General features: G+C 36.3%; 1 protein-coding gene across 5 annotated transcripts in view; it reads right to left on the bottom strand.

Annotated features, from left to right (window-relative positions):
• ADAM23 (ADAM metallopeptidase domain 23) overlaps window positions 1-26,508 on the bottom strand; it is an 81,873-nt gene that overhangs the window by 34,474 nt on the left and 20,891 nt on the right. For all 5 annotated transcript variants that reach the window (XM_075093730.1, XM_075093733.1, XM_075093729.1 and 2 more), the window contains exons 4-14: window positions 21,237-21,300; window positions 16,195-16,277; window positions 15,401-15,464; window positions 13,029-13,101; window positions 12,432-12,502; window positions 11,456-11,521; window positions 7,865-7,936; window positions 4,939-5,105; window positions 2,850-2,934; window positions 1,970-2,060; window positions 311-359 (exon numbers count right to left, since the gene is read on the bottom strand). In XM_075093730.1, the coding sequence (XP_074949831.1) occupies window positions 311-359; window positions 1,970-2,060; window positions 2,850-2,934; window positions 4,939-5,105; window positions 7,865-7,936; window positions 11,456-11,521; window positions 12,432-12,502; window positions 13,029-13,101; window positions 15,401-15,464; window positions 16,195-16,277; window positions 21,237-21,300 (885 nt within the window). The remainder of the gene's footprint in view (window positions 1-310; window positions 360-1,969; window positions 2,061-2,849; window positions 2,935-4,938; window positions 5,106-7,864; window positions 7,937-11,455; window positions 11,522-12,431; window positions 12,503-13,028; window positions 13,102-15,400; window positions 15,465-16,194; window positions 16,278-21,236; window positions 21,301-26,508) is intronic.

The raw sequence follows: 26,508 nt of genomic DNA, 5'->3' as shown, positions 1-26,508 counted from the left end.
TATTTAATAAAAAATACACATACTTTACTTTTCAATCATTGTAAGTATAGCAAAGCATTAACGAATTCACTGCGTTGCACTTCAAAATATAAGATTTATTAATAAAACTTCCTAAAATGCAAATAGCAAAGGGAATGAATTGCTGAAAATTGAAATCACTGCTCTGTATGTTTCCGTTGTTCCAAATGCTTCTAGTCTTTCATTTAGTAGTACTAAAACATAGGGACAAAACCCAATACGTAAATATTTGTCAGAATATAAACTATGAACTCATTTCCAGAGCCCTCAATTACTGATAGTTATGACATACCCTGTTTCCTCCATGATGCAACCACCCCAGGATTCAGTGCAGTCACACTCTTCTCAGACAAGACCAAAACACAACAGAAAAGGAAAGCAGTTATAAATATGCTTACAATAAATATAAAGTACTTACTACAAAAATGGACCCTGACTAATTATACAAAGATTAGATGGTTGCTTGGCTGTACAGATTCTAGCCCTATAAAAGAAACCAACCCACTTTAAGAGATTCTAATATACTTAATATAAGTGTGGTACTTTCGAATTACCATATGTGCATGTTTTTAGACTCAACTCAAAGTTTCAGGTGGTATAAAAAGCTAAAAATACCTGGCAACATTCTTCCCTACATGCTCTCAAAACAGGCACAAGAGTATGTGCAGTACACATGATACTGATGATTGCAAATGTTCATATTTCCTCCTCCCTAAAATGTGTACAGAACACTCTGAAAGAGAATTGTTACTGGACAGGCCACATTTTTTTCTTTGGCACAGAATTATTAATAGCACTATGTCAATCAGCCAATCAAACATTCATTAGAAAAGTAGTTGAATGAAAATGGATTTACAGTTTACTTACAGCTATAGCATGTAAGTCAACAGTGACTAAATTCATAAAATGAAAACAAAAGATCAACATCATATGGTTGGTTACAAACTACCCATAAAAATTATCTACCAAAGTAGTAATATTTTCAAGAAGAAAGGTTCTGTGTTCTAGTTACTACTGCAAATCCATACTGTTTCTCCAAAGAAAATACTATTTTTAATCATTATTTCTCCTCTATCCAGGTCTTTCAATAATCTTTCTCTATAAAGAGTATCCAAGTAAGGAAACTAAGCTATTGGTTTAAAAAACTCCATCTTACAGTTTAAAAAGATTCTGACTTCCAAACTATATTTACTCTGTTTTACCTGTAATCAAAAAATGATATAGAAAATATTTTAGCAGTTTGCAGTTTACACAATTCAAAAGTGATGCTTTGCAAAACAACATTCCCTAAACTTTTCCACAGTTTCCTAATTCACAGATTCCTGAAGTGATTCCAAAATAAAGTCAGCATTATCATTCTCATTTTTTAGGAAGAAACAAAAGAGAGAAAATAGTCAAATTGCTTACAAGATGTGAGTGGAAAAACCCAACAATTTTCTTTAGCCCCAAAAAGGGCTTTTGCAGCAGCTTTTGTACCTATGCTCCACATGTGTTAAGGCCACATGAGACTAATCTTCTGGCTGTGAAGCAGCAAGGTAACAAGTTGAGCAAACGTCACTCTGGACTAGGTTACAGCTTTTTACCGTTTCTTCTATTATAAGGCAGGTATTTTTGTATTTTAATAAGTCAGTGATAGTTCTATAGGAATTACAGATTTCATTATGATAGATAAGGAGTTGAGTTAAATTAATGGTGTTTTTACCATTATACCTTTGAATGTTGGTTATGAATCTAACCTCCTGACACAGGACATCACTAAGGTTATTGCAAAATGAGCACTAAACTGGTGGCTCTTATTTTGGTTAAACGTATATCTTGGTGCATACATTTCCAAAAGCAGCAATTCTTGTTCTACAGTTACAGCAAGTTTGGTATTTGTTTCAATTATTACAAAGGAAGAATTCATATATTTAGCTAAGGAGGACAAAAGACTCCATGTCCATGTACATACTCGGTTTCCTGGCAGCTGGCTCCCATTGTATTCCAAGGTTCTGAGCAAGACTTTGTGCTAGTTCCTGTGCCATGGCCAAAGGGAGGCCATACTGCATTTCAAGAAGAGCACAATTAAAAAGAAGAAAAAGAAAACATAAGTTATTGTAATGAACATAAACCAGCTCATTCTGGCTTACCACATACCTACTACTTCAGTAATTCTGTACAGCCAATCACAATTCCGTGTGTATATAAGGAAAATAAACAATGGAATAGGTAACAAAAAAATTTCCTTTCTTAACCTGAGGGAAGCCTTGTCTGCTGGTTAACCTACAGAAAGGAGTCTGTTTGACATATATGTCATATAGTTTTGTATAGTATGATTAACATATGTTAAACCAGAAGATTTTCATTATTGATTTAATACTGTGCTGAGGGAAAATAATAATAATGATGATAACAATAACAACAACAATAACAATTTTAAAAATCAATACACAGGGACCATATTTTCTAACATTAAAACTAGAAAAATTATCAGTAAGAATTATGTTATCAGCATCTCAGAAGATCAAGCCTCTTATACTGAGAAGACCCAAAAGGATATTCAGTGCTATGTTTCAAATACTGTCTGAGATTTTTTGGGTATAAATGTCTGTCAAACATACTAAAAGACAATTTAAGATCTTACTAAGAGAATAATGCAGACAGAAAGAATGCTTTTGAAAAATAAAAGCACCATGAGCAGTAGTTTAATGACGACAGAAAAAGTTGGCTGGGAGAATCCTAGCTTTTTAATATGTAAGTTATCTTTAAAGCCCTAAATTCTGAAACATATAAACTCTGAGGTTACAACGTACAGCTTCTATTTTATTTCAATTTAGTAGAAAAAAAATTACCTCATTCACTCCTACTCCTCTGGTCACAGAGCAAACCCCTCCAAAGTAACTTAAGCTGCTTCTTTTGTAATGAAATGTCACATTCCTTACAAATAAAAATAAAGAAAATATAGTACATTGACACTGGACACCCAGAATTTCTTGAAAGATCACGCTTTCACACATACTATGACACATTGCATGCATATTAATCCTCATCTAGCATCAAAAGCAACTGCAAGTTTACAAACAGAACACTGACATCGAAAGAGTCGATTAGATAGTCTTTGACAAAAATACTATTTTTATCTTGTAGAGTCAGAATCAGTCCTCACCCACAAGTAAATGAAGCAGAGAAACAGAGTACTAGATTCCTAAGAAAATACAGTGATAACATTTCCTTTAAAAAGATAACAATATGTTCCAATTTATAATCTGTCAGGAAGGAATTCTGTACTGAAATGTATCAGCGTTAAGAATTTTTAAAATTATACTTTTAATCCAAACCAATTCAAGTTCTAGTTTCAACTCCAAATGAGAGGACTGAGAAGTATACCTAAGGGGAAAGAAAATTAATACTGTTCTTTTACCCTGCCTCCTTTCATTTATTGTTAATAAACCTCAAATATTTTGGTTAAATTAATGTAATCTGGAAGACATAAATTATTCTATAAAATGTCTATAACTATTATGAATGATACCTCTTAACTTCATAGACATAATAATAAATCAACACAGCCTTGGGCATGCACAGCAAATGACCCTAATCTTTGAAAATTAAATCCTTTTACAATAGCAGAATCAAAGTCCCTTTTGTTGTGTGTTGTTTTTTTGTTTTTTTTTTTTTAAGTACTCCAGACAGATAGGTATTTATTTTTTCAGAACATTCTGACATCCATCAGAATTTTCAACCTGCAGCTTAACTACACTAAATGCTTAAAGCTAGACGCTTTACAATAGACAGAACCACAATAAGGACTGCAGTTGACAGGCACTTATGGAAATGGTGTAGTTCAACACCCTTGCTCCAAGGAGGCTCAGCTGGGGGAGGCTGCTCAGGGCCACGTTCCATTGGCTTTTGAATATCTCGAAGTATGGACACTCCACAGCCTCTCTGGGCAACCTGTTCCAGCATCTGACCACCTTCGCAGTGAAAGGGTTTTTTCCCCTATGTTTAAATGGCATTTTCTGTATTTCAGTTTGTATTTGGTACCTTTCACCATGCATCACTACGAAAAGCCTGGAAAAGTCTTCAGTGACACAATACATGCATAAAAGTAATTAAGAGTGCACATCATCAGCACTTTACATATGTTATGAAAATGCAATTAGCATTGTGTTGCAATGCCTGTATTAAGGCAGTGCAGCTATGACAGAGGCTGAAGGAAGTTCTTCATCCCCTATTTTTATCTTCCTCTGCAGAAGATGAACAATAGGAGAATCACATGGAAGACATTTGTCACTCCATCCTTGTAGTATGTCATGCTGCTGGAAGGGGGCTTAATATCTTCATGCAGCTCAGGGGAACACACTCTTCCTCCCCTTTGCTTACAATGATGCAAAGTAAGAAACTACTGTTGCTCAAGGTTGGTGTTGTGCCTAATGATGCAAGTGGAATTTCCCATCAAAATGCATTGTGTCTCAGAAAACAACTCATTACAGCTCTAAAGCAGGGGACCTTCCATTAACAAATCATCACTGCAGCTACATGTGTGAATACAGTAACTGGAACACTCCTGTGGCCACCCATAATACTGTCAGCTCTGCCCTCTCCTGCTGTTTACTGGGAAAGCAGTACATTACACACCTGATTAGCAAAACTACATATACTTAAAGGCTCATCAGAAGACACTTCAAATATGTGACACTGTCTCCAGGTTGCAAAGACATTAAAATTTCATTATAGATATATAGCAACATGACCATGGTATAATTTACACCTATTAAAAATAGACTAACATTTAAAAAAATAGATTAAGCTTCATAAGGCAGGCAGATGTTGATTGATGTAGTGGCTACCAAGAAAAAAGTAAGCAAGAAGAGACAGGTGGACAAAAGCAGTAGACATAAAAGTATATAAAATTGTAACAGTCTAAACCATTGTACATACGAGAGCAGGTGCACAGCATCAGCATGCTGTTTGATGTAGTGCTGTCGATATTTGGAGAAATCATGAAGCATCTGCAGAGGGTCAGGGTGAATATTAATACGATCTCTGTCTGTCCATGTTTCCACAGCCACAAGAACGACCCTGGTGTTCAGCTGTTCCTTGTATATCTGAGGGCAGAGACAGGACAGGCACAGGAGTGGAACACTGGGTCAAACATGCACAGTTAGCCAGCAAGAATAAAGCGGAAGGACAAGAGGGATAAAGCAGGAGGGAAACATGAGGAAACAGTTAGCTGGTAATGCCTTGGATTTCCTAAAAGTTAATATTCTGATCAACTCAAATTTTATGTTTTAGAGGACAAAAAAACCAGCTGCTCTTTTTTTGAGCTACTCCCTTTTCTTTAAAATTCTCACGTCAAATACTTTCACCACTGAGTTTTTCAGAAAGCCTGTACAAAAATCAGCAAAGAAAAAATGTAAAGGTACACTGTGTGATCTCAAAGAAAAGAAAGATCTCAAAGACAAAGAATAGCCAAAGCCAATTCTTAAGTCAAGATTAAATAAATTCTCAGTTCTCCAACATATCAAAAATTTAATTCACATTTGATTTTCATTTATAGTATGATCACTTAATGCTACTCAAGTAAAGTGAGAGTTAAGTAAGAGTATTTATTTTTCTATTAATTGTAATGTCACTGTAGCAATAGACAAGGAAACAACAATCAGGCCCTAATAATTACAAAACAGCTTTAAAATATCCATTTTAACTTTGTGCATGATATGTGATTCTGAAGTAAAACTGCTGCTCTCTTTAGGTTCAGGTCATAAAATGCCAAATTTTATTAACTAAGGTTATCCAGAAATTGCAGATCTACAAAAGATGCATTTCTTATCCCCAACAGACAGTGTGCCCATCAAAAGTCTTACATGGGACATGAAGAACAGTTACTGATCATACTTAGTTATGATCTAAAAGCACTGGATAATTAATACATTGGCTGCCTAATGCATAAAATACACAAAAGGCAAGTTATCTGGTCACTTCCATGAGGAACCTTATTAAATATAAGCTTTTACTATCTGTTTGCAAAATTTTATCTACAATGAACAACATGAATTGCAAATATCCTCCTGCAGTTATGATATTGATACTGAATAAACTAGCACTGACTAGCATGCCAGTCTTTTGTAACAAGGCAGCATTTATCCTTATTAAAAAGTCAATGGATAATACTCAATACTTAGAAAAAAAGGCAATAAGTGTAAGAGCAAGAGAGAGCAACCAGCTAAGCTCAATTTTGTCCAAGAACTTTGAAGGAAAAAAGAATATTAATATGCTTAAATCTGAGGAAGACAGGCTGAGGACATACACAGAAAATGGTTAACGACATCAGAAAAATCAGTAAAATTAAACCCCCGAAATTACATATGGGTGGATCAGTAAAGACTTGTGTTTGCTGAGAGGAAAACCGTATTCCCTGAAGCAAATCAGAAAGAAAGAATGGAAAAGAGGGCAGAAAACCTGGAAGCCTCTGAAAGCCAATATTCTTTTCCCAATAAAATATCAGTAGGAAATTCAGTCCTCTCCCTATTAACACAACAGAATAACAAGGTAGAAATTCCTGCTCCTTTTCGTGCTTTGTTTAAAGAAAAGGCCATTGAGATGTCATTTTGCAAGATCTCTATGAGGGGACTGAATTCTGCACTGGAGAGAAGCTGAATGTTTCTGTATACAGACATACAACAAATAAAAATGGAAAAAACAGAAGGAATGGTCAGAGAAAGGAAATACAGATTAAATAGCTTTTGTTAAAATGCAGAAGACAGACAAAGAAATAATGATGAGATGAGAAAAAAGTAGAAGATGTAGTAGAAGAAAAAAGAAAAGAAGATGCCACCCTTTCTTTGGGAATGTCCAATATAACTTGCAGAAATATTATTTCAATTATTTATATTTTTATCTACTTTAGTAACTTTTCTTCAGACCACTGGCATTTTCAGACCATTACACAAAAAAAAAATCCATAACACTTCTAGTATTTCATGTATTGTTAATATATTCACCTAAATTTTCAATATACATACAGTATACATAATGCTTCATATGTAAGATACTTAGAACAAATACTGTATTGCTTCCTCCAGACTGAACACACTGGTGACTATGTTCTGAATCACATTGCACAGTTCTATTGGTATCAATAACGTCACATGGGAAGGAGACTTAAGTGTCAGAATTTTGCTAGCCTTTGTATTCATCACTACTAGAGGATCTATGGCGTTTTCACTACAAACACAGCTCTGAAACGTGCATGGTCATTACATGTATATCAAAAAAAGAAAAAATAAATTTTTACCACAAATCTTACTTTTAATTTATACACTCTACGTGAAATTGTTCTACATTTAGCCACAGATACAAGTATGATATCTGTGTCAGTGCCACTCATTTACAATGTACTACAATGGGATTTTGTTTGGTTTTAAGCTATAAATACAGATTTATAAAGGAGATTATTTTTATTCACACTCTCTTTTTCTCCCAATAGATATGTGTATCCTTTGTGAACTACACTCACAGCTTCAAACACCTGTGGTTAGGTTCATTTCACAAATCTAAACTCAGTTAAATCTCATTCTTAAGCAGTGACAGATACCAGAAACTCCTTCAAGTCTGAAATCACCCCTGCCAAAGGCAAACTCTGGCAGTTGCAAGCTTTGAGAAAAATGCCAAGGAAAATTTGGTGGTTTCTTACACATTCACCGCAGGCTATTCTTCTGCAGAGGAACTGAAAATTAGTTTTTAAATGTCATTTTTATAGCTGCTCATTTCTTTTTATCCTGGTATCTGCTGATGTTAACCTTTTATATACAGTGCTAAACTAAAAGTCAGTGATACAGTTTTCAGAAGAAACATTGATACTTACTGCATCTACAAGGTTTACCACAGACTTTGCAAAATTGTTTGTGTATGCATTTGAAGAACGGTGCTTTTTGAACTAAAAGGAGAGAAAAAGTAGAACACAGTGAGAACTTAAATATTTATTATTAATTATTTATTTTTACAGCAAGAAAGGAAAATTAGTATTTTAAGAAAGATTAAGGGGAAAAACCCAAAAAACTTTTCAGATCACAGCCTATATCTCATATAAAGGAAGCCACATATGCTACACAGACTTTCACATCTATAAAAGGACCATTTAGCCACAAGAAATACCCTATTTAGAACCAGAGTTCAAATATTTGAGATAAAATTACAGGTGAACATGAACATAAACATGAGCTCAATATTGAGAGGATGCTGCACCCATTAAAACCATGCTTAACCTGATGAGTTAAATACCAGACTGCACTAGCCACATTCCATGACTATAATTATGAGACATGAGGATGAAGCATTTACCACTTGTCCTGTGCTTTTGCAAAGGCATCCTTTCTCCACTATAGCACAGGACTTTTATGACAAGTAGCATTAGTTATGCCCAAGGCAAAAAGGAGGAGGTAATGCATGGTAAAAGTAAATATGTGTTTGAATGTAGAAAGAGTTATGCTGAATGTGTAAAGTTTTAACTTGAAACTTTTTCAATTTCTATAGACTTAGATGAGCTGTATACCAAGTTCTGCTTCCTAATTTCTGTGCATGTCATTGCAATTGTTTCATGTCTTTCCTCATCCTGCCCCACAAGTCCCCTCTGTTCCAAGTCAAATTTTCCAAAGGTGCTGCTATGGTATCTGAACATGAATCCATGACTTTCAAAAAACCTGCAAAATTATAATCCAAAATTGCATTACACAATATGATTTCCAGGCATGAAAAATAAATCTTCAAAGTTTCACAGGTAGGGAACACAGAACTACATAGAACAAAGAGGGTAAAAAGTCTTCATTTAAAAACTCTTACTAATTTCAACTACTGGTTAAAAGAAACAAATCTCATCACCTCATGGATAACATTATCAAGTTCCACAAATATATCAGCTATTCCCACTCTGAAACACAGTACCCAAAGAGAGGCCATGAATCAAGAGGGTGTGACCCTTTTCTGAGCATCAAGTACTTACTTACTTTCATCAAGTAAGTTAGATGATTAACTACCTTCCCAAGTTAGAAGTACAAAACAGAAAAATCCCGTTTTCCAGAATTATGCTTGGTGCAAAGGTGAAAGTAAAACTGGAAGACATATGTGAGCTCCTCCACGCAAACTTGCTGAGGTTACACTTTATCCCATCATCCAGGTCATTGATGAATATGTTGAACAGGACTGGACCCAGCACAGACCCCTGGGGAACACCACTAGTGTCAGGCCTCCATCCAGACTCTGCTCCATTGGTCATGACCCTCTGAGTTCTGTTGCTGAGCCAGTTCTCTATCCACCTCACTGTCCACTCATCCAACCTACACTTCCTTAGCTTGCCTGTGAGGAGGCTATGGGAGACAGTGTCAAATGCCTTGCTGAAGTCAAGATAGACAACATCCACTGCTCTCCCTTCATTGACCCAGCCAGTCACACCATCATAGAAGGCTATCAGGTCGGTCAGGCATGATCTTCCCTTGGTGAATCCATGTTGACTGTTTCTGATAACCTTCTTGTCCTCTACATGCCTGGAGATGACCTCCCGGATGAACTGCTCCATCACCTTTCCGGGGATGGAGGTGAGGCTGACCGGCCTGTAGTTCCCCAGGTCCTCCTTCTTGCCCTTTTTGAAGATGGGAGTGACATTTGCTGTCCTCCAGTCCTCGGGCACCTCTCCTGTCCTCCATGACCTTTCAAAGATGATGGAGAGTGGCTCAGCAAGAACATCCACCAGCTCCCTCATCACGCACAGGTGCATCCCATCGGGGCCCATGGATTTGCGAGGATCCAGTTTGCCTAGGTGATCTCTGACCCAGCCTTTCTCAACTGATGGTAAGCCTGCCTTTCTCCAGATTTGTCCTCTCTTTTCTAGGGGCTGAGATGCCTGAGGGCCAGCCTTAGCAGTAAAGACTGAGGCAAAGAAGGCATTCAGCAACTCCACCTTCTCTGCATCCTGCGTTACCAGGGCCCCTTCCTTGCTCAGGAGTGGGCCCACTGTATCCCCAGTCTTCCTTTTGCTGCTGATGTATTTAAAGAAGCCCTTCTTGTTATCTTTGACATGCATTGCCAGATTTAATTCCAAGTGTGCCTTAGCCTTCCTTGTCGCATCTCTGCACACCCTGACAACATTCCTATATTCTTCCCAAGTGTCCAGTCCCTTTTTCCACATGCTGTGAACCTTCTTTTTCCATTTGACTTTCTCTAGAAGTTCTTTGATCATCCACGCAGGTCTCCTGGCTCCTCTGCCTGACTTCTTTCTCCTGGGGATGCACCAATCTTGAGCTCAGAGGAAGTGGTCCTTGAATACTGTCCAGCTCTCTTGGACCCCCCCGGCCTTCCAGTGCCCTAGACCATGGGATTCCTCCTACCAGGGCTTTGGAGAGGCCAAAGTTGGCCCTCTTGAAGTCCAGGGTTGTAAACGGACTCATAGCCCTGCTTCTACCTCGCGGTATCCCAAACTCGACCATCTCATGGTCACTGCAGCCAAGGCTACCTCCAACTCTCACATCCTCAACCAGCCCTTCCTTGTTTGTTAGGATAAGGTTGAGCAGCACATCTCGCCTTGTTGGCTCTTCCACCACTTGCATCAAAAAGTTGTCCTCGATGCTCTGCAGGAACCTTCTGGATTGTGCATGGCTCGCCGTGTTGCTTTTCCAGCAAATATCAGAGTGGTTGAAGTCCCCCAGGAGAACCTGGGCCTGCGATTGTGAGGCTACTTCTAGCTGTCTGTAGAAGGCTTCATCAGCTTCCTCTTCTTGATCAGGTGGCCTCTAGCAAACACCCACAACAGTGTCACCCATATTTGGCCGTCCCTTAATTTTTACCCACAAGTTCTCAACCTGTTCTCCTTCTACTCCAAGGCAGAGCTCCAAATGTCACTTGGTCTGGTTTTTTTCCAGTCATCTCTCAAGACAAAAATGGAAAATATTGGACTTCCCCCACTTTTTTTTTTAAGTGAAATGATGAACAGTTTCTGAATCGAACAAACAACTTGTCTTGGACTTCATTATGAACCCTAAAGAACAATCAGATACTTTTGTCTATATGCTTTGCTGCATTAAAATTTACGTCAGTAAAACTAAACTCCAAGTAAGAAGTTCTGTCTTATCTATTTTTTTATTACTTTATGGACAGAATGTAATTTTAGAATGCTTAGTACGTTTGTTCTGGACATGTTTTGTTTGTTTTACTTTGTTGGTTATGGGCATATTAAATTATCCATATTATACCAAAGCATTGCAGACATAGTTTGAATATATAATTGCTGTAGAAGATCTCAAGTAACATTAAGCATTATCAGGTATTATGGTCTATAGCAGTGCAAATGTTAACAGCTGCTGATAAATGAAATATTTGACCCAAAAGTAGCTGATCGGCACAGTGCTGTACATCAACCTACAAATTACAATAAAAAGAAAGATTACCACTGAATTGATATACTTACCATTTTATGGTCATTGACTATCATGAGCTCCAGATATTTCATTTCTTCAAAAACACCACGAGATACCTGATGGATTAAAGAAATTCTTTGAGAAATCATGAAGATGTAGTGATTTTCAAAAATAACTGCAGCTGATTTAATAGGATTACCCATAAATATTACATAGTTTATGTAAACCTGTAAAAACTGAGTCAGATGTTCAACTAGGATAAATAATCATAGCTACAGTAACTTAGTGAGTTATGATAGACACTGAGAATCTGAGTCACATCATTAAGAAAGTTTAGAGCCTATTCTTTTTGGTCCAGCACAGAAGCCACCACTGCTTCCTTCTCTTATTTTCACAAAGAAGAAAAATCTCAACACTAAAAACTCTTGGTCTAACACACTATTCATCACAGATTTAATTAGGAAGGAAGTTACTGAAAATAGATGCACCCTCAAAAAATACGCTGTGGATTGTACAACTCAGTGAAGAGATACAGATTAATCATCTTTAACTCAATTACTCCCCTATATGCATGTGCAGATCATGAGGACTGTCCACTTCTGTTCTCTTAAAACCTAGTTCTGGGTGTCCTCATTTCGATTTTTAATTTAATCATACTACTTAATGAGCCAAATGAAAATAAAGACAAATATCTACAAAGCAGCAAGATTTAATTCAAAATTATTCTTTATCCTTAAGCAGACTCAAAATTCTAAACTCATTTTCACTACTAAACTTCCGCTCAATTTATGAGTAGCATTGCTGTTGTTTAGCAAGTTTATCCACTTTTCTCCAAATATTCTATTTTTAAAGAATAATAATCTTGTTTTGTCATTTGATAATTTTATTACATGATAATGTTAAGCTACCAAAACTATTTGTTTTCTAAAACCTATGTTCTCTCAACATTAAAAAGATCCGTAAATTAGTGGGGTTTGTTTTGGTTTTTCATAAATGGTCTTAACTCAGGGTCACACTTCTACTCACCGCCCTCTTTCTTCTTCTCCTCAGCCACTGTAGTTCAGATAGAAAGGGCCATTCAGAACTAGATTCAGTCTCTGTACAAATCACAATTTAAGAGTTTTATGGCATTATTTTAAACTATTTATGTACACTATCCAAGCCAAAAGTAGATTAAGATCATCAAAATTAGAAGAACCTTTGCTATTGAAAAGTTCTTTTTATAAAATACACAAAATGTAAAATATCATATCAAAACTCAATTCATTTAGAAATCTGAAGTTAGAATTAAAGCATGAAAGGGGAGGTAAAGAGGTTGTAACCTGGGCTTACAATATACATTTTCTTCCATCTCAACAGCATTAATATCACTGATTAAATTAAATTATTTGCATAAGAAAGCTAAATACAGGTCTCCATGAATGGAAATCATTCAGCTGCTTTTTGAGAACTCTAAATTCCACTGCAATAATTGTGAAAAAAGTCAGGTTAGTATCTCTTTTTCAAATTTTTCTAAATAATCAGCAATTGTACATAGACTGTTAGCCTAATATTAAAATTTTTCAAGTTACATATATAATTATTTCCAATATTGAAAAAGCCATAACATAAGCAAAAACATACCAAGGTCCTGCAACTGCTTGGAGACTTGTGTTCCGTAAGTTCTTTGGATGATGTGTGGCCTACTTTTACCTTCCTGATAATAAAAAAATATGTGACATTTTCTTCTAATTAATAAAGTCAAGTGAAAAGTGAGGCCCTTCTTTCAGTATTTACCATATTTATTATATTTCCATAAAATGCAAGGAACCATAGTAACGATTTGGCACAGTACTTAATTTGAAGCAATCTATCATCAAACCTGAGCAAATCATGGAGCCTCTCTGCTTCAGCACATTTACTGCCCTACAAAACTGAAGTATCATAGATGTCTTTGAGGTTACTTGAAAAAAGTCCTTTAAAACCCTTAGTGTTAGAGAACACAGACCATTTATTCCAATAAATCAAATTAGAGTATATATCTAGTTGAAACCTTTCTCCCACAGATGAAAAGCAACTATTTATGACAAAAGTGTATGCAATTTATGACAAAATTGCAGCAAAATGCAAGAAACTAATTGATACATTATCTTTAAGAGGATTATTTCACCCTTTTTTACTGGTGTATACAGCACTTAAAAAGAAGTCTTTTAATGCATGTTTTCTTTAGAAGTCTGACATGCCCCCAAATTATCACATTTTGGTATCTGCTCTAGGAAACAACTATCTTTTCTTCTGTAACACCTCCTCTGCAGAGCCTGCCAACACAAGCAATTCTTTTCAAAGGGTAGGACGCTACTGTTTTGGACATTCCATAAGAAATATATAACACACTGAAGGAAAACACTGCATACTTTCCCTGGGTTTTTGTGGGGGGGGGGAGTAGAAGTTTTATATAGTTAAGATTAATCAAGCTGAATAAATGACATACTGAAGGCTGTGTCCAAGATATTTATCTCACGTAGTACAATCAAAAAATGAGGCTCTGAAAGCTCTCTGTAGCAGTATTATTTTGACCTATAGGAGTTTCGAGAAAAATAATCTCCTCTGTGTTCTTGTTTAGAATTCCACTTGAATCCTCAACAGAGTTGGCAGACGGTATCTCATTTTTGTAACTAGAATTTTTGCTCTACTTCCAAGTTTTACTGAAATATCACACAGAGAGGGATCCTGGTTTCCTTTGTCCACCCAAGCAAGAAAACAATTCAGCCAAATTCTCCTCTGCCTGCTATATGGATACCATTGTATAAATAAAATGTCCATTAATTTACTGTATGTGTGCTGTCAGTTTTCAGCCTTAAGACCTTTACAAACATGTGCTACATCAAAATGCGTTACGTAGCTTAACACATGGCAATTAATATTGTTCCTGAGGAGACTAAGAAATCTTATCAGATGTAGTATTTTCCCATGTCTCTATAGTTTCATTTACCACCCAATAACTGACCATCCAAATGATACTGATTCCTCTGAATGCTGATCCAATTTCTTTGAAAGTATAAGAAGCCGAAGATTTTGCAGATCTTACTCTGGACTGTAAGTTCAGCTTTACAGTCACTAAAATGTATCAGTTCTGCAGCATTACATTATTTGTCATATACTGGTAAGCACTAGAGCAAGACAATCCTGAGAGATGTGATGAAGCATCTGGAATATATCCTACAGACCAAGCAGATACAAACCTTAAGAATTCTCTCGATGTTGCAGAACCGCACCACTGAAAATCATTCAAATATTTTAACTATTCAAGAGGCAGAAATCTACCTGATTTTCCTACTGTTATGAAATTGAGTCAGTTCTATTAACAGCTAAAGTTTTAGGAACAGCTGTATTATAATACTTAGCATGAAGTACAAAAATAATAATAGCTAGCAAGATATTTGCGTAAATGCAGTCCTACATGCTGATTCAGCATGGTCATATATTTGAATACGCTGGATGAGAATCATTTAAGCTATACAGCGACCGCTGACTTAACACATATAAAGTGTAAGATACCCAGATGTAATTAAGCTCTACTTTATTAAGCTCTTGGTGGAAACATGGTAGGTCAAGAGCGATTTGATCAACCTATTTATAGAGGGATGAATAAATGACTTCCAGAGATCCCTTCTATGAATTTATAAATCCTTTAGTTCAAGTACTAGAGCAAACTGATAAACACTTTTTGACAGTCCATAGCCATTTACTATGGAAACAGCCTTATTAGTCTACTCCCAACACCTAAATGATCAACAATAATTAGGAAAAGAAAGAAAAGCAAATAAAAATCTTAGGTAATTCATACTTACACATCTCTTGCCTTGAATAAATTCCAATCAAGTGTTTTAAAATACTTTTTGTTTTCATATGTATGCATGAGAGAGGTCACTTATTGATTTATTCTAATACTTTTATTTGGTATTCCTTGAGCATTCTTTTTCCTGAAGTAAATAAATTAGATAAAAATAACTTACTGCACTGTGGGTCAGCTCCATTGGTTCTATCAAGTACAAATAAATACTATCTTCAAACATGCCACTAGAACACAGAAAAAAAATAAGGGATATTTAGGATTACATGGCAATTAATTTGACTCCAGGCTATGATTTTTGATGAGACAAAACCAAACTTACGGCTGAAAAACTCATCAATATTAAAATAAATTCCATATATGTTCATTACTACCTCATGTGGCTAAAGCCAAGATTTACTTTTTTTTTTAGAGACCAGGTGCATTTTCATGAACTAACTGAATGTAATGACAATGTAATGATAAAGCAACAAAGAGAGTAAAGATTTGACCTTGGAAAGAGGAAGTCCTAAAACACACACTAGCATGCAGAATATAATCAACAGCTGAGTTGCACTTAACAGTAACTAATCCCAGCAGGGACTAATTTCTTAAAATTTTCCTTGCACAATCTAACAAAAAGATCAAATTTTCTATTGGCTGACAGAATCATAGATGAATACTGAGCATGCAAACTGCTGAAGTACAATTTTTGTTTATCCTTTAGCATAATAAGTCATCTCGTGAAATATTTAATTGCACTTACCATATTCAAAGATTTCAAGAGACAGCATCAGAAGACTTTAATCCCAGTGATACTAAAAAAATGCTAGCAGTCTGGCATAGCTGGTACTGGCATTTCAAAACACCAAAAATCTTTGGGCCTGTAGGGTTTCAGTCCCTCAAATATTAAGAGCTAATATTCAAGAACAATAATTAGTTAATAGCCTTGTTTGAAAAATGAGAATGTGCACTTACTGAAGTCCATTACAAGTTGAAAGAGCAACTTTGGAATCCTTGACACCTCTGATATTTCCATGGTAGTAACAATGCTCTCCACCCTAATAATGTTTAAAAACAAACAACCACACACACACAGGATTACCCTGATTAAATGTCTGCTGCTTAAAGCCAAGGCAAAAAAAGATCCAACAGCTTGCATTAGGTAACATTTCAGAGAAAGCAGTGATTGCTAAATTAAATGCCAATGACTAGCCCTAATTGCTTATAAGGCAAAAACTGTGCGCAGTAAAGACTAATTTATATAAGTCTTCAAGCTACAACGTGGGTGTATTTTTGATGAAGTCACAGCATTCTTGACCTTTTAAGTCCATTTCTTTGCTGTAAATTGATTCCTTAAAATGTTATGTAATACAGGTCACATGAGCATTGAATTGTTTCTTGATGCCTTCCAGGTCGGTTAAAATTACAAGCGATACAGTGTTCATCAGTCACCTGGCATGCATTTGGCTTAGATCTGGATTCTACCAATTTTGCCTCACTAAAAATTTACCATTTAAAATGTATCATTAGATTGTAGGTACCAATATCACTAACAATGAACAAGCCAAAAAGTTAATCCAGTTTAGAAACACTAAAGTGTACAGCTGCATTTTTACTGTATGTATCAAAAGGGTACTAAAAGTCAACTCTTGGTTTTAACTGCACAGAATTCCAAATAGGTACAAAACCCAAATTACTTAAAAACAGCAGGATTTTTGTGTTTCTCTAAGGAAGTTAGCAATCACCTTTTAGACAAGGTCCTGCCTTTTATTTTAAAAAATAACAACAACATTTAAATTACCCACAATTGCATTTAAATGTTAGAGACTTTAAAAAAAAACCAAAACAAATCAGAATCACAGAATGGTAGGGGTTGGAAGGGACCTCTGGAGATCATCATCTTGTCCAACCCTCCTGCTTGAGCAGGCACACCTAGAGCAGGAGGGGCACAGGAGCACATCCAGGAGGGTTTTGAATGTCTCCAGCGAAGGAGACTCCACAACCTCCCTGGGCAGCCAGTGCCACTGCTCTGGCACCCTCACAGTAAAGAAGTTTTTCCTCATATTGAGGTGGAGCTTCCTATGTTCCAACTTGAGCCCATTGCCCCTTGTCCTGTCATTGGGCACCACTGAAAAGAAGCTAGTCCCATCGTCCTGACACCCACCCTTTAGAAATTTATACGTATTGATGAAATCCCCCTCAGTCTTCTCTTCCCCATGCTGAACAAACCCAAGTCCCTCAGCCTTTCCTCATAAGGGAGATGCTCCAGCCCCCTGATCATGATGGTAGCTTTCTGCTGGAGTTGCTCAAGGAGTTCCACATCCTTCTTAAACTGGGGGGCCCAAAACCGGACAGGGTACTCCAAACATAGTCTCAATAGGACAGAGTAGAGGGGCAAACTACATCCAAAACTGTGGTCCATAACCTCAATTCTCAATTCAATGCAAAATTTGAACAGTCAGCTAATGCAGGGATTGGACTGAACAGAATTAGTGCAAAATGTGCTACCAAATGGGCGTGCAGTAAAGCTCTGTGTATAACCTTTCACTTCTCTACAAGAACATAAGGAAGTTATAATATATGTATATATGGGAGGGAACAGGACAAAGCAGAACAAAACACCACAGAGAAGAATCGGTACATATTTAAACTCTTGAAGTTCTGACCCAGAAAAGCCTTGCTCAGACGCCAGCTACACACTTTCCTCTGAATTAAAAGTGCAGGTTCCCTGGACCTGCCTTGATTTCATCAAAGAATGAGCTAACTTGAGCTCTCCTCTTTTGAAACAATTAGCTCCTGTCAAGGTCTACTTTAAGCGGACAGAGAACTTCAAGCATGCACAGAACACACCTAAGACAGAGTGACAAGATGGATCCTCACAAAATAGAGCTGCAGTGGCTTTCTTTTCAAAATATTGACTATTACATGCCAATGCCCTTCTCTGGCTAATAACTACAGCACTGACCCCAAGCTTCCCAACTGCTGAACAATTTTGCAGGTCACCTCGAGGACAGTCAACTCACATCTCCCCACCATCCAGAAGCGTGCTATATCTCCAAAGCTATTGGTTACTCTTTGTCAGCACCCTACAAGAATCAGGCCAAAGCAGTCTCATTTTGTAGAAAAAGATTTATGAAGTCAGAAGGAGGGAGCATGATTCTGTACCCAGAGGCTAGGAAGCTTCTAGGAGGAAGTCTTACCGGCAGACTGCAATAAACAAACTATTCAAATGAGAAATTCAGAAAGAATTGTTTCGTCAAAGCATCATCTACTCACATACAAGAATTACTAGTGTTAAAATAATTTCATTAGGATCTTTTTAAATCTCCGAATTTTTTTTACTTTCCATACTTTCACAATTTGTCATTTTTCTCTGTATGTTCTAGTTTTCTTCTACGTACTAAATTTGCATGATTTAATTTCTCTATGTAATGGAAGTGGAGTTCTACTGCACTAGCAAGAATTTTGTATTATTTGATTGTAAATAGCTAAAAATGTATAAAAACCAAAAATCTTTAGAATATTTTTATGATGACATACTATAGCCAGCTACATGGCAAATTATTAAATCCTTTATCTCTAGTCTGATAGAGAAATTAATTCTATCCTTATTACTGGACAGCAGAATTACTAATCCCTAAAATTCCACACATCACTGAGGAATAAATTGATTAGACTCTTAGAGGTTTACAGAACTACTTATCGCGACTGGCTTCATATGAATGGTTCAACTGAGTAAACAAGACTATATTTTCTATCAACAGAAACAAAGCATGAGGAGTAACATTAACTGGCTGTTCAAGCTAGGAAAGTTTAGAAAGAAACCAAGAAACACTGCTTTGACTTTCTAAAGCATTACTTTGACTTTTCTAAAGAAAAAGGACTAGTGAATTTAGAAGCTGTTAGATACCAGAAATTCTGCTGCTATACGTCAGTGAAGCTAAAATGAAGAAAACTGAATTATACTAATTTGCCTCATTTAAGTAGTTGGTCTTTAACGTCTACCAACAATAACCCCAGCTCAACTAAAAAGTATTCTCAAAAAGTTTTATTAAAAACCCTTAAGGTGGTTGTCCCTCTCACACATTGTTTGAAAAATGTACCATTCATCATCAAAATGTTCTTAATTCTAGTGTCATATGCCATCTGCATTCCAACAGCAGATTGGACCCATTCCTTCTGAAATTATTATAACTCAGGGAAGTACCAAAAATGTAAATGCTCTTTGTTTAAGTATGCACAGCATTATTTCCATTTTGCATCTTATTTAATGAGTTATTCAGATTCTGAATGAAATTCCTAACAGACTGTCGTGCATAATTAAAGTACTACATAGAAAGCAGTCACTACATATGTACCTTTCTATCAGTGAGAGTGCATAAGCCATGCTTTTTACAACTACATTGTGATTATCTTTCTCACACAAATAGCTTTTCAAGAATTCTTTTAAAAGACAGTCCTCCGAGTAAAGAAATTGCTGTTTGTCCTTCAGGGTTTTCACTGCTATAATAAACTACCCCTTTCTAGAAAATACAATATTTTCATCAAGATCTTACTTCTTTACATCCACATTAGGAAACAAAACAATCTTTTACTTACTCAGGTCTAAAAAGGATTATAAGATACTGCAAAAGACCAGGATACAGTCCTTATTTGATCTCCTACACAAATGCTGTATGTGTTTTCTGAACTTATAATGAAGCCCTTTACAGATTAATGTGACCTCAGGAGCTCTATTATTGTTTCTAAATAAATCAGTTCAGAAAACATCCCCTAGGAAGTCTGGATCAAGTTACTGCAGCATGCAAAGGTAGTCCATTTGCTGAGTCTAAAGTTCTAATATAATTTTCCACTCAGACTCATGATTCAGCAACCGCAGTGCTCAATGCTAGTGCTGCAGCTGACAATTGCATGAGCTTGCCTAAATGCCAGAGGGAATTGTTTTCTTGCATCATTTAGCATTTTTGACTATTTTGCAGAGTACTGAGTCTAAACAAAATAACTTCCTTAGTATGTTACATAAAACTATTTTTCTTGTTCAGTGGAAGAAAACAAAACAGTATATTGCAATATTATATTGCAATGTAATTGTTTAATATTGCCCTAATCTGTGATACATTGTTTCATTTGAGATTCTCTAATAAGGGCAAAATAACAAACTAGGTATGTAATACTTGGACAAACAACAGTCCCGACTTGCTGAAGGCATAAATGCAACTCGAATGCTTGCTTTCCTCCACTCTATTTAGAGATATATTTCACATGTAATAAGCTCGCAACAAACATTCCAGCATTCATACCAAATACAAAAAAGTAATTCCCTGAAAATGTAGTTTATAACCTTCCTAGGAACCTACCAGTCCTCATTTTGTTACTACAACAAACAAAAAGACTGATCTGATTCCCTTAGTCAGGGCTGAACTATCTTGCATAACTTTAATATCTTCGTCTTTGGATCAATAGCCTATGGCACTGAATTCAATTTGGGAGCTAGTTTGGCAAGTGCAATTAATTAGACATCAAGCAATATGCTGGTTTTGTAATAACTGAAACATTAACCTCTGGAGTTAGTCTTTCATTTTCTGCTTCATGACTGTAAAATTCTTGCAAAGAAAAGTCACTGCAAGTTTTTTTTGTTTGTTTGAATGTCTTACATTACCATTATCCCTTCCCCTTGCACTTTGTGCTAAGGACATATAAATAATTAATGATGGTGACTTCAACCCCTCCATCCCCTACATTTTACAAGATATAATTGTTCTGGCAGTACCTAGATCATCTTCACTACCACCGCCTACCACTGCCTACGCCTCACCCCAACACACAGCTTCCCTTTTTTGTGCAATTCTTCTTGTATTACTGAGGTATCCTTGCAAGGTGAGATCATAGTTACCGCGTATATGTGTAAAAAGGCTTTTGGAGTTTTTAAGTCTTGAAAAACTTCTTTCATTTTTTAACATTTCATTGGCATTGTTCCCTCAGAAAGACCATTCTGACACATTTTAAAAGCACAATACCTTAGAAAACTTTGGCTTGCCATCTTCATAGTGAATCTCCACATAATTGGAAGATAACAAGTCACTGTCAAAGAAAGGAAAAATCAAGATGAGAAAAATCTGAATATTCTTTCTATTGCTATAGGTGCGTTTGGGGTTTGTTTTTTTTTTTTTTTTTAGAATTTTCAAACCATTTTTGTTTTTCTTGAAAATTAGTTTAAAAAAAAATCAAGCAGCTTCTGTCCAGTAAATGGTTTGCTGGTGCACTGGAAGCCAGTGTGTGTTACAGAAGGGGGAATTTCATTCTGCAATCTAATCCTCTTATGTATTTTAGCTTTACAATTAGATTACCAGCCTTTTAAATATGCAAAAAAACCCATCCCATGACTCTAAAGTCAACTTTCTTTGCTGCCAGTAACTGGTACTTACAAAATGTATGCTTAGTTCGTTATTGTTTTCAATTAAGTTTCATATTTTATCTAAAAGTTAAACAGAGTATATGTCAGGCTGAACAAATACATACACGATTGTTCTGAAGACAAGAGTGCATACTTTACCCATACCTCACTTTCACAACTTCAAATACTCATTTTTTTTCCCCAAAACAGTAATGTTTTTAAGAAAGCCAAACCCCACACACAAAAAACCCCCACACTACCCCTTTTCTTCCTTTCACTTTTTCTGCTAGTATCCTTTTCTCGCTCTTATTTTTTTCTTAACTCTGGCAAGTTCAAATTATTTTTTTTAACATGAGATTAGCTAGCTTGTATATATCCTGGGATAATTTCAATGCCCCATTCACCTCTCACCCCATTAAAATCAGGGTTGCAGCACAGCAGCCCAGGGAAAGCAAAGCAGTTAAATATGTTAACTGGCCCCATCATATACTCAAGGTAAGTTGTTTTACTTAATGCAATCCAGAGTTCTAAGCATTTTTCAAGCCTCTAAGAGCCTGCATCCTTCCAAATTAAAAAAAAAAAAAATCAAACTCATTAAAGGGTCTGATAGCGGTACATATATCAAAACAAAAATATTGTTACTAGGAATAAAACACAACATCGTTTTGGAAGCCTGGTTTGACAAAATAGCTCTGATGGGAATTCAGGACTAACACCAACTTATGATAATGGGTATCTCAAACTCAGATTAGGCTATTAGCAATCCTGATAATACTTCAACTCTGGGACTACTGGCTCATAAAATCAATTCTGCATGCCCCATTTATCAGGCACTACACTTCTCAGAGAAGATCCTGCAGAAGTCAGTCACCGGTGGTTCTCTTAGATGTCCTTTTTCACAGAACCGAGAGACCACATTATAGGCACTCTCTGCCTGCAAAACCAAAACTAATAGCCATGAATAATTACTGAGGTCTCATAATTTGTCTTAACCTTTATTTTGATAGCAATAGTTAATAGATACATTTTTAAAGTGGAAATTTAAAAATAAATTCAGTTGCATAAAATAATTTTCACTTTCTCTATTTGTATCACTGTAAGCCATAAATTTGCTGCAAGAGAATACAAATGCTTTGTAAATAGTGTAAGCACTTGACTACAATGCGAACTTTCACTTCTCCAATGTGGCAAGGTTTGAAGTTTCTAAAGAGGATTACATATGCAAAGCAATTAAACTTTAGCATGTTGATAACGTCCTTTTCTTATTTGCATTTTTGATACTTACTACAAAGCATAAGGACTACCATCCTCAGTACTGAATGGGATTGTATAGACAAGGCTAGAGGTAACTGACTCAAGTAGGAAAATGGAAAATTCTGATTAGATCTAAGTTTAAAAGAAGCACTGAGGAGAGCTAAACATTGGAACTATGCTCAACTTGAAAGGGCCTAGAACAGATTCTTTTACAGACACTTCTGCTTGAATTCACAGAGACCATTTGATTTCCTCAAACCAATTCCAGGATCAGCATTTATCCACCCGTTTCCAAATGAAGCTCACACTCTCACACACCCTTTTTTGCCCTCTTCTAGTAACCTTACACGACTGATCTCGGAACTGCTTTCAGTGCTATCTAGTGGTTTTGGCATCTATTAAGACTTGTAGTAGGTGATTTCCCACTGTAGTTTTATCACAGCATTTATCTCTCAGATTTATCCCATTTCATGTGACATAAGAGTTGCTTAAAATTTATTCAGCCCACCTTTTGCAGAATCTTTCCAGAGTTCAGTGCTCTTTTGGATTTTGGTTGAATTTCTGTTGTAACACAGTTGTTTACTTCATCTGCCAACCTTTTCCATTCTTAAGCTTCTCATTACTTCCAACTCCAAAGGGATTCCTGATTCAGGTAGTAAATAGCGTCCCACATGACAGGATATCTAACATGACATGCTTTTCATGGAAGACTCCTATATACATGTTACAAGCATAAAGCAAGGATACAGCAGACGGCGGCTTTTCCAGTAGACCCTACACTTTTATCATCACTGACTTTCCAATGCTACTGGTCCTGTGGGATCTGCTGGATACAAGGCACATTGATGAAGTTCTCCGTACTGAACAAATGCCCTCCAAAGAAAATTGAGGCCTGCTGTTCATTACATACCTCCTAAATACCATACTGTAAACAAAACACACCTTTAATTTGTGAACCACCCTTTTGCCAAATGTAACACAATATCTACCACCTAGAAGCTGGAGTAGAAAATCTATTATAAGGCTATTGTCTTTCACAAACCTGTTCTCATGCTACACTGTAACAGGGTATTTAACACTAGTTTCTGATCATTATTACATTCTTAAGCTTGCCACACATAACCACCGATGTACTGCAAGGGCGTTTTTCCCTTAACATTTCCCACAGGGCAGCAGAATTTTGAAATTTCCATTGAAAAAAAAATGAGTCAACTTCTCCTTAAACTGTATGCCTCTACCTCGGTAGGCACCTGATTTTTGCCAGGTACCTTGTATCACTTATTCTTATTTTCAAGTATCTGTCTACACTAGCAAACATCCTAAAGAACACCTTACTTCCAATCATCCAGAAGTCCTTCAATGTATACTGCTAATATGAGACAACCATGATCTTATTCAGGGGAAGAAGAGGGAACAGGAGGGGGGCAGTATATTTGCAGGTGTTTTCCAACATGGCTCTGCTAGTACACACAATAAATTGCTTCTATAACAAAGATAACCTCAGTCCTGTTCTCTGTATTTATAGCAAAATCAGTACAAACACATCCATAGCTGTGCTTATAAATGGTTAGTATTGAAATGTTATATTGCAGAATAGTCTAGGACTGAAAAAATCAGCAAAAATGATCCACTACTGCCGCAAAGAAAGAGACAGAATTTGGGTAAGGAGGTTTGTTCTATGTTTTGCTAAAGTTGCAGGAATAACAACAGCTGTAAAAATAAGCATAAAAGTGCCACTACAAATTTTCCCTACCAAGAATTTTACCTGTTATTAATGTTATGACAAAAGACAGGAGAAATTATTTATGAAAAAAAAAAAGTACTTAACCAAAATAACTTTCAAACATTTTTCCAACATTAAAGACAGATATACAGAAGAGCACTATAATTTCACCAGTAGGTGTGATAGGATCCTTTATGCAAGTGGCATCAAAAAGAAAGGCCTGGAATACACTGATTAAGAGCCCATGTGGAAGTACAAGTGCCTGAGGGACGAGATACAAAACTCATGCATAGAATAAGGGTCTCCACATCACAAAATAACTCTTCTTCCTTCATTATAATTTACAGAATGTCTAAACTTACCTCAGAAAGGCAGCCCTGAATTTCAGAAAATACATCTCTGTCTCATCTACACTGGACTATGTTTTGTCACCCTTCAGTTGACCCATTTACATTTTGATTGAGCAGAAATGCTTCCAGTACAGCAAATTTGTTTTTCAATATTATGAGCACCAGAAACAGTGCAAGCTGTAACTGAAACACTTGTGTAAGTCATGATCACATCAAACAAAAGCACATTTAGGCTAGCAACACATTAGTATGATGCCTTACAATGAAGGCATCGAATTGCAACATGCTGAATGAACTCATGGAAAAAAAAAAACCAAACTTAGTCTGCTGTGTCCTTTTCTACAGTTCCTCCAACCCTGCCTTCTTTTTCTTAGATAACTGTTTTTATTAAGCTCTCCTGCATCACCATCTCTTCTATCCAAATTACGACGACAGATGCAAAATAAGCAGCAAAAGGACATGCCATTCCTGGTAGTTGCTGCCTTTGAAGACACAGGCCAGCTGTTAAAGCAAGCAGCAGCTGCTTTCTGAAGAACTCTCATCCATTTCCCTGGCACATATTTCTCTACTGCCATTTTCATAAGCAGGAGAGCTGCAGTGTGAGAAGTGGTTTACCTCACCTGGCAACTAGCTATCCTGATGAATTGATTTGGGAAGTTAAAGGCTGTGAAATGACTGAAAGGTATCTCATACACAGGTAACCATGTTAGCTTCCAGGAACCTAGTACACAGCCTGTGGAAAAATCGCTCTACAGCTGAATAATCTTTCTTGCATACTTCTTAAATTATCTTCATACTAACCTACTACAAGCAATAATTTAAGTATTCTGAAATGATTCAAGCTCAGTACCAGCACCTGAGCAACCTAGTTTAGTTGAATTACTTAACAGAACATGCAACAGATGTTTTGGTCCATTTGACAGATATAGTCCAGTAGCACATAAATATGTGAAAAACAAATTGAGACCTTGCTATGGCATTTTGTTAGATCAAGACACTGTCATCTAATGGAATGGCCATCTATAGCCTTATTTCTCTTACCAGTTTAAATTATATCTACAAGCTTTGTTGAATCGACTGTTCTTATGGAAATTTATTGACTAGTATGTATTTACAATAGTCTTTACTTGGCTGTTGTCTTTGAAGCTGATCAGACAAGAGCGTCTCCAAGGAAGAAATATACTGCAAATGCTCATTGCTATTTTTTAAAACACAGCAAGTTTTCACTACTTTTTCTTATATTATCTTGAAGGAACTTAATCAAAATGTGATACTGTGGACCAAGCATCTGTGTTTACCAGCAATTAAAAGAAACAACTGATGCAGGTGTATTGGTTAACTTTTTCATAATAATGGAATCTAAGAAAGTCCCCACTCACTTCTGCTATTAATACCATAATGATTCTACAACACCAAAGAGTACACATTTAAAAATCACTTCTTGAACAGTCTTGCTCTTGTTGTTTGTTTCTGTTTGGCTTGTCTTTCAGGTAGAGAAACGGGTGACCTGACAACAAATTTATTAAGCTGAAATTACATAGATAATATTTTAAGTACTTTTAAAGAGG

Source organism: Phalacrocorax aristotelis, chromosome 5 (genome assembly GCF_949628215.1).
Source record: "Phalacrocorax aristotelis chromosome 5, bGulAri2.1, whole genome shotgun sequence".
NCBI lineage: Eukaryota > Metazoa > Chordata > Aves > Suliformes > Phalacrocoracidae > Phalacrocorax > Phalacrocorax aristotelis.
Note: the sequence above shows the minus strand (reverse complement) of the source record. Positions and strands in the feature narration are given on the sequence as shown.